Here is a 12,953-nt window from a genome sequence, read left to right on the forward strand (position 1 = left end):
CTCTTTCCTTGTTACTCATAAGCCTGCTGTGATGCTTACCCTTAAAGGTTTTTATCTAGATTGTGATAGGAAATGTATTCACTGAGATTTTTGAAGCAATGAATGCTTAGTAACCAAGTTTTTAGCTGTTTGCATCAGCACTGCGAGTGTTAGGACTGGTTTTCCACACCAAGCCCTACCTTTGCTTGCAGGACACCTTTTCTTTATGGAAAAGGTCTGACATGGCTTTGTTTTTGATACAGAGAAAACTGGGCCTGTGCTAAGAAGTCTTATGTAACAGGCAAACACAAGCTTGAAAGCTTTTTAAGAGAAGGCATTTTTGGCTTTGAAACCTCAGTTCGTGTCCAGACAAGGTACTGGTGGATAACATAGATTTCCATTGAGATTTGTCTGAAAAAGGCAGGAACATTCCATAGGAACATTTTATAATTTCTGGGTTTTCATAGCTGATTTTTTTTTTCTTAAAGGTATAGAAGTTCTGAGATCAATTTGTGCCTCTCTTTTGCTTGTAGAGATAACGATTTTCCTTTTTTTAATTCTGGGTGTATCCCTACAAGAAGAATGCCCCAGGATAAAAAGCAGTATCATTCCCTCTTTTGGCAATATCTGAGTGAAAACACTGAGCTTGATGTTGCAGTCTGGAACACTCTCTAATTCTGTTTATTAGCTTGCCTAAAGAACTGGGAGATGCTGAAGGGTCAGAGCAGGTGTAACAGCTTGTGTTATTTTGCCATAACACAAGCTGTTACTCTGTTTTGGGTTACAAAAGCTTGACCTTGGTCATGCTGACTGTAAACACAGTCCCCATTGAAACTTAAAAACAAGAAAACATCCATTGTGAACAACATGATTTCATTTTCAGTCGATTTCTGTGGAAGTTTCCTGTATAATCCCGTCTTTTAGGTTGAACTGACACGCATTGGATGGATGAAAAATGTCAAACTGGCTGGGCATACAAAATGGAATTTTGCAGGGGTCTGTTCTAGCTGAAGTGCAGCTTAGAAAAACGTTAATAGCATACATCACAGCTAAATGATGTGGTTCATTAAATCTGCAGATGGTCTCAAGCTGGGGAGACAACTAAAACTTGGAGGATCAAAATGATCTTAAAATTTTTGAAAAGCAGTCTGACTAGATAGGATTAAATTTAAGCAGGACAAATTCAAAGTAATGCATGAAGGAATAATAAAATATGCAGCTGCATATCAGGAAACAGCTGTCTAGGTGCAATTTTATGGAAATGTTCTGTGGACTCTAGAAGTTAACATGCTAACATGGGTTAATGTTATACTGCCATGGAAAATAGGCAAAGCATAAGAAAGGCTCATTCCATTCCATTTTGTACTATTTTTTCGTATCTACTTTTGAGTACAACACTTAATGAAACGTGGGCTAGTTTGCTGGTGCCAAGGGATTGCAAGAAAATTAGGAAGGGGAGGAAAAGGAAATAAATAAATTTGGTTTAGAAAGAGAACACCTGTGAAAGTTTGCTGGAAAGAGAAAATTAACAATTTCTGTATTTGTCTTGGATAAGACCATAAACAGTACACTTAAACAGAAGGAGTTGAGATGTAGGTTAAGAATTAGGAAAATTATCAGGCGACAAGAGTATGATCACAGGTTTCCTGACCAGTGGCTTAGGCAGGTTTATTTTGTCCTTGGACAGGTTTGGCTCTCTTACATCCTCTCCAGCTCTGCTTTGTAGGATATGGTTTAGCTGATTATCTGATTGCAGAGAACTGTATGATTAAAATTCACCTTATTTAGTGGATGTACAAAATGAGAGAAATTGCAGGTGCATGCATGTAAATCACTCAAATATCTAGACAGCCCTCAAAACTTATACATCATCAGCTGTTGGTATTTCTGAATGCTACCCGTGAAGAGTCCAGCCCTGCTCTGCTTTTACTGCTGGCAAATGTTTCCTAGGGTAGTCATGCTTGCTTTGAAACCCTTTTCAGAATAAAATCCTGCTCGAGTTTTCCTGTTTGTTTGAGAATTATAATGCAGTCCTCTAAAGCTGTGTAGCGCACACTGGGGGGTGATGGGTGCTGATGTGCATGGGTGCAGTTTTATTATCAATGGGTTTCCTCTCTTTCCCCTTTTCTTTCCAGAAATGGAATGTGAGTCAGACAAAGATTCGCATCATTTCAACAATAATATTCATTCTGTTTGGCTGCGTGCTGTTTGTTGCCCTTCCTGCAGTTATCTTCAAGCACATAGAAGGCTGGAACACGTTAGATGCAATTTACTTTGTGGTCATCACTTTAACTACCATTGGATTTGGTGACTATGTTGCAGGTAAGAGTTTTTTCATAACTCTTTGTCTTATAATGTTTTGCACAGTGATATTTTTTCTGCATTTTTTTTCTTAGTTTTGGGACAGATATAACTCTCTTGTGGTACCCCTCTCCCAGTTTTATCCTTCTTCATTCATGTGGTGGGGCCTGTCCTTGTTGTGGTTGATGTGGCAGCGTAGAGACAGGAGGTGGGACAGTGAAATTTATGGTGCATTTCTCTGCCTACAGTATTTTTCTCTTCCTATCCTATTAAAAATTAAGTTGACTATCATTCAGGTCAGGGGTTTGTTTTATTTTTCTTACAGGTTGCAAAGTTCAAGCACTAACAGAGCATTTTAATCTGAATACATTTTTCAGCTGGACTTGTTTGAAATGCCTTACCCTGTGAAGTGATAAAAGTTTTGTGTGCATCCCTTACTTTCATAATATTCCAGAGCTCTCTTTCTGCCATTGAAATGCCCATGTTCTGTAGGATCTGCTGCATCCTACTCTGTGACTCTGTCAGTACACATTTGCCCATGTGTTTTTGTAATGTCAGGAGAAGTTTTAGCACAACCTGTAGATAACATGTCCAATTCTTATGGTTCCATTAAGCTGAATTAGTTGTAAATAACTTTGATATACTGAGCTAAAAAAAAAGTCTGGGCCAGTTCTCTGTGTTAACTTTTTTCTTGAAAAGATGTCAGTGGTGTTAGTTCACCTCTTAGATTTGTGTAAGTATACGCTGTTTGTGCACACTGATCCAAGTCAGTGATGTGTAGAGGTGAGGATGAGGAACTCAGAGCTTTGTGATCCAAACCTGAGACTTGCTCTCCTTGGCCTCATCTGATGCTTCTGCTGATACAGAACCCTCATTTCTCTCATGAAATGCCTCTCCCCACCTCTGAACTCAGTGCAAGGCAGAGGTGGCTCACAAGGCCTTTTCTGCTGCTCTGCTCTCAGTGAGAGACTCTACTGGAGGGAATTGATTTTGGTAGACACTCCCAGGCTCTGGGCTCCTCCTGTGTCTTGTGTGAGCCTATGGCTGTTGTGCGAGTCCAGGTGTGCCAAGCTGAGGTTCTCAGGTTGGGTAACTCCTCTTATAGATGTGCCTGAAATTTTGCCTTGATGGCAGAAAAGGGTCTTGTCACTGGCAGAGGTTTTTCAGGTTGGTGAGGTGCAAACAAGGACCTCTAAAGTGTTGCAACTGCTTGACATATTTATAAGTGATGTGGGAAAAATGGGGGTAAAATTAGTTGTTGAAGATACTAAGCTACTCAGGCAGCCTGCATTTTTAGACTGCTTGCAAACTTGCCAAAGACTCTTGGAAATTATAGAACTGAACTGTAAAATAGCAAAGCAAATTTCTTTTGACTTTTACATAGTTATTTGTGATGTTTCCAAATGTCTTTGTATGTGTCTTGACTTCTGCCTTCCATTTTCTTTCCTGTATTCTTTTTCTTATTTTCATTTTGTCTTCAGAATTTGTGATTCTGGTCAGATTACAAGTAGGATGAAACGAAATAAAAAATTTATGCTATTTCTAAGTCAAGAATCTGGGTGTTTTAGACTTTCATTCCTAAAGGGTATGTATGACAGGGAATAAAAATGATAGTGTATAAAGGCCTGGTTGTATTTACTGTAAAGCATTATGTGAAATGGCCCACTTGGCTCTAACTAGAACACTGAGTACATTCATCATTACTCCCATTATAAATTTCCATAGACTTTTCTATTTGTAGACCATTTGATATCATAATTTTTTCCCTACATTGTCTGCTTTTTAATGCTACCAGGAAACACTTTCTACAGAATGTCCTTGAATTATATTGTTCTATAGCTGATGGCCTTTTATGGTTCACTTGAAAGATGTTCTTTATTTAATTTCAAATCCTACTATACTCATTATTTCAAAGCATCAGAAATGTTGTCTGGTTTCTTTGAGCCACATGCATAAGACTTGCATTTGAACTGCAGTATGTTATTGACTTCAAGGGGCAATGGGATTTGTACTTGCAGGGACAGTGCTCAAGAGAGCAGGGTTAAGAGGCTGTCTCCATCACAACTGGGAGGTTGACATTCCCATGGGACTATATTCTGACAGGGATGAAGTCAGTGATATCTTTGGGTGAACTAAAATACTCTGGTTTTGACCAGTGACTTGAAGGATTTTTAAAAAAATTTGTTTTCTTTGCAGTACATAATTGGCCAGTTAAATAAAAATTTTGAAAAAGAGGTAAGGTATTAATTGATTGAACTTTGCATTGTTGAAGTTTTCAGTCATTGGTTTGTACATAAGTAAAAAACTATTTGAGGGAAACTGACATTGCAATTCTCAATAGAGTTGATAGAATTTGTCCCAAGACCTAGGCTTCCTTATTAATTTTGAGGAAGTATGTAGAATTTTTTGCACCCCAACAAATCAGTACCTTTCCTTAATGATTTTTTGGTTTGTTTGTTTGTTTCTCTTTTAGGTAAGTCAAAATACAGAGTGGACGCTAAGGCCACTGATATTTTTGTGGTAGGCTTTGTCTGGAGAACTCTCCTTGAAGTTTAGGAAAACTGGGTCTCACAAACAAGGGAGAAACATGAAGAGTTAAGAGCTGTAATTCTGTATAAGGCTGTATAAGAGGTGGTCATGATAGAATCTTGTGGTTCTAGAGCATGCTGGTCTTGGTTCTGGTTTGCCATGGTGAGGCAAAAACCAGCAGAAGGAATGATGCTTCAGTCTTTTTAATGCCTAGATGCAGCACATTTTGAAAAACTCCTCACACTGATATTAATTTATTTGTTTTTCTGACTTTTTTTCCTTAAACAATACTTACAATGAAAATTACCTTCTTCCAGTTAGCATTATAGTCAAACTTAAAGCATAATGGTGGGCAGTGATGGTCTGACTGGCAATCATATCAGAGTGTACTTCTTGCAATAAAAGTCAAATTGATAATTCTTTTAGCACTCTGGAGGCCCACATATCCATATATGTGTGTCAGTTTCGGCCCATGAAGTTTCCTGAAAATCCTCAAAATCCTATATATTTGAAAGCTTTCAAATCTTTTTTTCGGGGAACTGCCATCTCAGAGGAAAAAAACCCATAATTTTACAAGCCCCACGTAATCCCGTGGTTGTGTTAACATTTGTGTTGGTGTGTGGGGAAAATTTTCTGAAATACCCATCATTTTTCACTGACATGAAACTTTCTGCTTTCTGGTGCCACTGCAAATAAGAGCTGTAAAAAAGCCCTGAAGAACTTTCAGGAGGTAAAGAACAGAGTGTTACTCAACAGCTGTACCAGGAGGGAACCAAGAGCTGAACACAGGATTCAGGAATGTAATGGTATCACTGACTGTAGTACAGGCTGTCATATTAGAAATTCTTTTAGTTCTCCAGGAATTTCTTTAGAACTTTCTTTTTTGTCCTGCAGTCTATTTGCAGAAACCAGAATGAGGAAATGTTCCCTTTGTTAGTCAGAGTCTAAGGAGTTATTGGAGCCTGTGGAAACTTCAGCTGGGGTTTCCATCAGCAAGAAAAGCCTTAAGGAAAATATAATAAACTGATCACTCCTGGAGCATGCAAGGAAGGAAAAGATGAAAAGTGCTTGCAATTCATGTTCAGGAAAATATATGAACAATATTCCAAAAAAATTTACTGCTTCTCTGTCTTATGAAATTACTTGATTTTTCAAATTTTTAGAAGGGTTTCACTTTTTTGGAGGGAGAGAAATACTTTTTTTTATTTGAAGAGATATTATTGTACCTTTTTGCAAAAAAAGAAGAAAAATGGTACTACAGCCTGCACTGCCTTATGAATATCAGGACATAGTCAAACATCCCCTTTTCTGGTTTTCAAGAGAAAACATTGACTTTAACATGACAGAAGAAAACCCTACCAAAACTATTTATTTTCTCTTGTGAAAGAGAAAAATAAATCTTTTCATGTTGAATGTGTCATGATTTCAGTACAATGAAATATATTTCTGGGCACTAAGGTTTGCACTGAGGCACATGAATATATCTGTATAATTGACAATATACTGTTCACATGTACAGATACATTCTTTAACTTGCAGTGCAGTTTGGAAAGTATATTCAAATATTTCTAATCTAACATGTTTCAAATCTAAATTAGGTAACATGTCCCAGACTTGACTAAATTAAGTAGAAGGCAAAAATATAAATAACATATCAGTAGTTTCACAGTGGAGCACAATGATGGTATAAGATTGTCTCAACTGGTTTGGTGAAACAGATCACAGAATTCTGAAAAGGTTACTTTAAAAATGTATTTGAACTCTTGTTGCTTTTGTAGGAGTTGTTTTTTTGTTTGTTTGTTTGTTTTTTGTTGTTGTTGGTTTTGCTTGGTTTATTTGCTTGGTTTATTTTCCATGATTAAACCCTGATTTTTAACTTACTGCTTTTTCACTGTTTCATTTTGTAATCAGCTCTGCTGTATAGCCAGTGTGATACACATACCTGCCTCTGCACTGTGTTTCTTGGCCTGAGACCCAGTTTGGAGAGAAATGGGATATTTCAGTCTCATGGAATGGCGCCGAACTGGGGCACTTGACCCGGTGGTCACAGCAGCCCAGTTGATCTGCTGGCACTGTGTGGTACCACGCACCAGCAGAGAGGAATTGCTGCCATGCTGAGCCAGGGGTGTGCCCAGCATGCTGGAGGAGAGCCCTGTGCCCTCCCAGAGACTCTGAGTCCCTTTTTGGCGTTTGCAGGAGCTCTTTGCCCCCTCGGGACTTGGTGTCTGTAATAGGGGCTCTCTGCTGTGAGCTGTGCTTTAAGCTGAAGATGGAGCTCTGACTCGCCTGATGTCTGTGCAGGACAGCATGTCAGGAGTGTTTTAGAGCTGTGCTTTGTTTTCTGAAGTAGCTCTCCATTTTCCACTGAGTGGCATCAAGTGGCTTCTCTGGCCCACTTACATTCCATCTCTGACAGTGCATACTGTCTTGGCCCCAGCCTTCTGCATTTCCACATTGCCACACGAGCTACTCTTTCTCTGTCCCCTCCTTTTTTTTGCAGTCCTCAGAGGTAATTCCTTTCAAGCTGCAGGGCTGAACCTCCATGTGTCTTTGGAGTGGGACAAATTGCATCTCTGCATTAAACATGTTTGTCAGGTTTGTCCCAACAGGGATGGTTGACAGCTATTTGTTAGTCTGAAGTTAAAACTGGATTATATAATTTTTCTATATCCAGAGTAATTTTTGCTGCTGATGAAAAATTATAGACATTTCCTTGTTTGCAGTGCCAACTTTTGAATAACCCAGAAATTTTTTGCTGGTATGGAACTAAGATACTCAATATTGACAGCACTTTCTATTCTCTCCTTCTAATTTTGAAGTAAAAATGCCCAGCCAACCAACTTTATAGAAATAATTATATGTTTCTATTTTGAGCTAGTTACTGTAGAAAGAATGGGGAAAATGAGTGGCAGAAACGAAGACAATTATTTACTTTCAAAGGGCTTGTTTTACATAAATAAATAAGTTAAAAATATATACTTGAAACCCTGATTTCTTACCTGAGAACCAGAATCTGTCCTAAGGCATGCTTGAGATATTCACTAATGCCTTTCTTCACTGAAACAGAGTTCTTGACCTTAGTAAGGACTATGTTTGGGGCATAGAAAAACTTATGTTTTCCACAGTGCTGAAAATCCCAAATAAAATTCATTTGGCAGATGTGAGAATGATGGCAGCAGCAATACAGTAGCCTGTGATGTTGATGGATGGGAAAACTGTTTTTCTCATAGTCTTCAAGCAACCTTAGATCAAATCTTTACCAGAAAACACCTTGGCAGTAAACTGTGTCTGCTCTTGGTAACAGATTATGGCAGTGAGACTGCAAGATTTCTTCTTCATTGTGGTTTTAACCAATTTTGGGTAGAGGCTAAAGAAAGCTGGGAAAAGCTTTGTCCCTCAGCCCACAAAACTGGGTTTGCCAAATAAGCAACAAACTTCATCTTCTGCCTTGTCAGCATTTTGCTTCCTAGAGGGCTGCATGAACCAATTTGCTTTGCAAAAGAAACATGATAGTGTATCATGTTGATGTTTTTTATGATGTTACCAATAAAATCATTAGATTATCTCATATACTTCAGTGAAAGTACATTTAGCTATGCATACTCATACCCAAATGCATTCATATCCATTTAAGTGAGTTTGGTAGTTAATGAATTCTTGTCGTTTAAATTCAGTACAGTTGAGTTGTGATCCCATTTCTCTATGAAATCCTGTTTAAGGACATTCCCAGGTAACTTCATTATGGCAGTTTGAGCATCACAAGAGACAGCTATATCAGGACAAACATCCTCAGGTATGTCTGTCTCTCTCCCTTAAATCATCCAAGGAGTCCTTGAAATTCAGAAGCTCAACAGCTGATAAAGGTTCTAGCTTCAAAGCCTTATCCTAGAGTATTTCTTTGGATACCTGCTGTCCCTTCAGCTTCAGGAGAGCTGAGCTTCTTTGGGCATGGCTAGATGGAGCCATCTCCTGGCCAGACAGCACAGAAAACTTGGTTGGACATGAATTTGCCCTAACTCTTGCCCCAGTGATTAACTTTGTTGTAAATAAAATAATTACAAACTGTGAAGGAAGTGCTTCCTGCAGACTGGCAGAGTTAGTTTCCAGTTTCAGTTTATAAAAATAATATGCAAAAAATGAAAAACCAACCTTATGGATGCTTTCTATGATACTTTTTTGTGCATTATATGAACAGCTGAAGAAGAGGATGAACAACCAAGAGTGGCCCATTACTATAAAAAAGACATAGTGGTAATCAACCATTTTTTGAATTACAGTGAATTTTGGGTGAATCATTCCTAAAATATTCTTTTGCTAGATTGACATGAGATGGATGTTGTTAACAAATGATTTGGTGTTTTGTTTGTCTTGTGCTGTGACAAACTCAGCCCCTTTGGTGGCTGGATGTCTTCTGTTCTAAACAGAGCTCTGTCTTCTACCTCTGCTTGGGACTACAAAGGCATCAGGGAATATCCACTTTCACAATGTGGATTCATCTCTTGGATAGCTGATCAAACCATTGCACCTCAATGCTTTTTAAATTTTTTTTTTTATGAAAAGGTGCAATTGACATGAAAATAAAATTTCTGTCTGGGAGGGTCCATATAAAGGTAGCCATCTAAAATTCTTTGTTATTTGCATGTAATCTCAGTCATAATAAAGCTAAATAAAAACATTATTCTCTATGAGAGTCAATCTCAGTACCGCGACAAGGTGCTTGATATTTTGGGGGCAATTTTCCTTTGATTTGCTTCAGTATAGGCTGCAGATAGATAAAACAAAGTACTGTGTACCTGCACAGGCTACTTTAATGTGCCTGAGAAGGTTTTACTGCAAAGTCTCCTCAATTATGGGCAGATACACCCATCAAACTTCTTGCAGCAGCCCAAACTAGAAGTCTGGTTTTATTTGTTGTAACACAGCTGAATTACAAGTTTATGGCTTCTGTTTTATTGCATGGTGAGATGTGCAATGTGAGTCATTTGGTGTTGTCAGGAGCCCTGGATGAACATAACTTATCTTTGTGTGGAAATAAGACATCTGTTCCTTATAGCTGTATTATACCTGAAAGCTCTATTACAGACACCTCTGAAATTTATACTTTTTTATACTTTAACACTGAAAAGAAGTGACTGGTGCTAATCCCACTGGCAGTGGGATTCAAAAAACTTGCCTTCAGCACACTTCTTTTATCCAACTTTTTTTTTGGGGGGGGAAGATGGGGGGCAGGGGTGGTATGATCAATTCAGCTCAAGTCCCTGCACTCTGGTTTCTTTCTGCAGAATGGAGAAGATAATGTTTGCCTACCCACCAGGGACACTTGTTAATACTGGTGCTGCTCTTTCTTTACTGAGGCTAAAGGTTTTATATCAGTATTGAGATGTTTTAAAGTTCTTGCAAAAACAGATTTCTCAGGATATGAACACATTGCATTCTTTGGAACAATACTTAAAAAACTCTGGTACAGCATCATTTTTTGGAGCAGGTGGCAAGTCATTTCATTCAAGCCGTCTTCAGTGACCTCTATGTTCAATGATACTGTATCAGAAGTTGAATCAGTTGTTCATTCAATAGTTATTATGAATTATTAACAATCTTTGTCTAAAATTTGCAAACTCCAGATGTTACTTTTAAGAGTGAGCTAATTTATATAATTTGTTCAAATTAAAAAAATATATTTTGAATGGGTAAAAATACAGAAGGTGTAAGAAATTTAACTTTTTTTTCTAGGAAAATTAATTTTAAAACATCTTTGCATCTATAGCTATTAAGTGTGAATTAATTTTTACTGTATTGTTTTTCAGGGGGATCAGACATTGAATATCTAGATTTTTACAAACCAGTGGTGTGGTTCTGGATCCTTGTTGGGCTGGCTTACTTTGCAGCTGTCCTCAGCATGATTGGAGACTGGTTAAGGGTCATATCAAAAAAGACAAAGGAAGAGGTAAGAATATTTTGAAAAGGGAAGAAATATTCCTTTTTAAAAACTTTGAATACAAGCCAGGTGAGCTTATAGCTGCTTTTGCTCTTAGGGTGCACAGGTCAAAGCTGTTTGTGTATGAACTGTAATGCTGCAGCTCAAACTGCAGGAAACTAGGTAGCAGTCAATTTAAACACAGTGTTTTATTTTCATATGTCTGCAATGAAGATGAGATTAAATGTATTATTAAATTAAGTGTATATGAATAGTTGCACTTGATTTATGTGGAAAAAAGTCCTAAACCACTGTTCTAGATAGTAGAATGTAGGCCTTAATTTTTCAGGTAAAAATAATTCTGTTTTGTTTCTATAAGTGATGCAGATATGTAAAGAAAGTATTTCAGTGGTTATATTTGAGATACCATGCTCTATAATGGTAAGAAAGTAAATTTTTTATATCATGCAAGGTATTAGAATTAATTGTTTAAGTATCCCTAGGTGTATTTTACAATATCTTCCACATAATTATTCAATATTTGTAGTCAAGTATATTGCTTTCAGTTGAAATATGTTTTCATTTGTAAATTTCACTTGTTTTCTCTTTTTTTCACTTGTATTTATAGTTCCATGATACAACATTTTACCTGAAGCTTTGTCATTTAAGAAAATGTCCTGGTTTTGAAAATGTTTGAGTGTAAATAAAATTTCTTTCAATTGTAGCGTGCATAGTTCAGGTTTTAGTGGAAGTCTCAGAAATTAGTTTTGTTTGAAGTAGCATATTATTTCCCTCTAATTTAGCTTGAGTTTTCTTGCACGCTTCAGTTGATTTATGCTACTCAAACATAAAAACTCTAATTTGTTTTTGATGGAATGAATATGTTGGCTACTGTGCAGTGGCCTGCTACTTACATTGTTTTGAATAGTTTTCCTAGCTGCAGGGCATGGCATCACTGCCTGGATGTATTCCTGGCAATCCTGGAGTTCCCAAAGCCTTTGCTGAAGGGCGGCTTACCCCTCCTTGCTTTCAGTGGCTGCAGTCCCTCAGGGTGCCTGGCACCTTCTGAGCAGGAGCAGGGCGGCAGGCAGGAGGGTGGGAGCTGGGATCCTGGGCAGGACTAAGCTGGCTTTGTAAGGAATGTGGGGTGGGAAACCCTTTTCCACTGCCCTTGCTGTGCTCATGGTTAGAGACAGCACGGTGACAGGTCTGCTCTAAGTGCACTCTTAGCAGGCAATTCATAACCACTTAGCCCTGATGCAGAGGACAATGTTTATTCAAACAGTTTCAGTTCAAGAGTGCCATCTTTTGCCACATGCTGTACATTTGAAAGGGCATTTATGACTTCCCTTCCACAATGAGCTTTACTAGTGCCCTCCACATCTGGGGAGCAGCAGGTATGATCTGAGTGTTCTCAACAGCTGACAGGATCACAGTTCTGTTTTCTAGAAAAGCACTGAGGCTGCCTTTAACAGCCAGACATACATGGCTGGCTCTGGCTGCAGGGAACCAGTGCATCCCCTCAAATGCCTGTAACCTGCGTGGCTGTACTTGGTTATTTTGAAATTCAGAATTAGGTTGGTCTCGCCCATTTTCCTCTCTGCAATAGGAAGAAGTAGAGCACTGGCACAGGCTCCCCAGGGAGGAGGTCACAGCACTAAGCCTGCCAGAGTTCACAAAGCATTTGGGCAGTGCTCTCAGGCACACCTTGGAATCTTTGTGCAGGACCAAGAGTTGGATTTCAATTATCCTTGTGGGTCCCTTTGAACTCAGGATATTCCATGACTCTAAGAGTGCTCTTTCCTCTGGGCAGTCTCCTGGTGTCTAACTCTTGTCAGCTTGGGGCGTTTCCAAGTTGTCTTCAGTTTCCCTGGGTTACTTGTGCCTGGATGTTTTGGAAAAAATATGATGTGACTGTGGCACTATGACTTCAGACTATACAAAACTATTCTCCAGTCATGTTTTTGCTGTATTTTAGTTCTTCACACTACTTCCTAGAATTAATCTGATCTTTAACCTCAATTTTCTCATATTCTTTTCTGTTATATAGACAGCATCTTATCCAGAGATCTTAGTATCTTGACTAAATAGTCGACTATATAACACACAGAGGTTTTAATCTTATAATGGTATTATTATATTAAGAATGTTTGAAATTTGTAGCTCTTTGTGAAGCTTTCAATATAGACTAATTCTGGAAAGGATTTAAAGACACATAAATTGAAGAAAC

The 12,953-nt window shown here is 38.2% G+C and overlaps 1 protein-coding gene across 2 annotated transcripts in view; it reads left to right on the forward strand.

The window, feature by feature from the left end:
- The window catches only part of KCNK2 (potassium two pore domain channel subfamily K member 2), a 130,450-nt gene that overhangs the window by 103,200 nt on the left and 14,297 nt on the right, over positions 1-12,953 (forward strand). For both annotated transcript variants that reach the window (XM_063152178.1, XM_063152179.1), the window contains 2 exons: positions 2,115-2,301; positions 10,614-10,753. In XM_063152178.1, coding sequence (XP_063008248.1) covers positions 2,115-2,301; positions 10,614-10,753 — 327 coding nt within the window. The remainder of the gene's footprint in view (positions 1-2,114; positions 2,302-10,613; positions 10,754-12,953) is intronic.

Source organism: Melospiza melodia, chromosome 3 (assembly GCF_035770615.1).
Source record: "Melospiza melodia melodia isolate bMelMel2 chromosome 3, bMelMel2.pri, whole genome shotgun sequence".
In the NCBI taxonomy this organism is placed as follows: Eukaryota; Metazoa; Chordata; class Aves; order Passeriformes; family Passerellidae; genus Melospiza; species Melospiza melodia.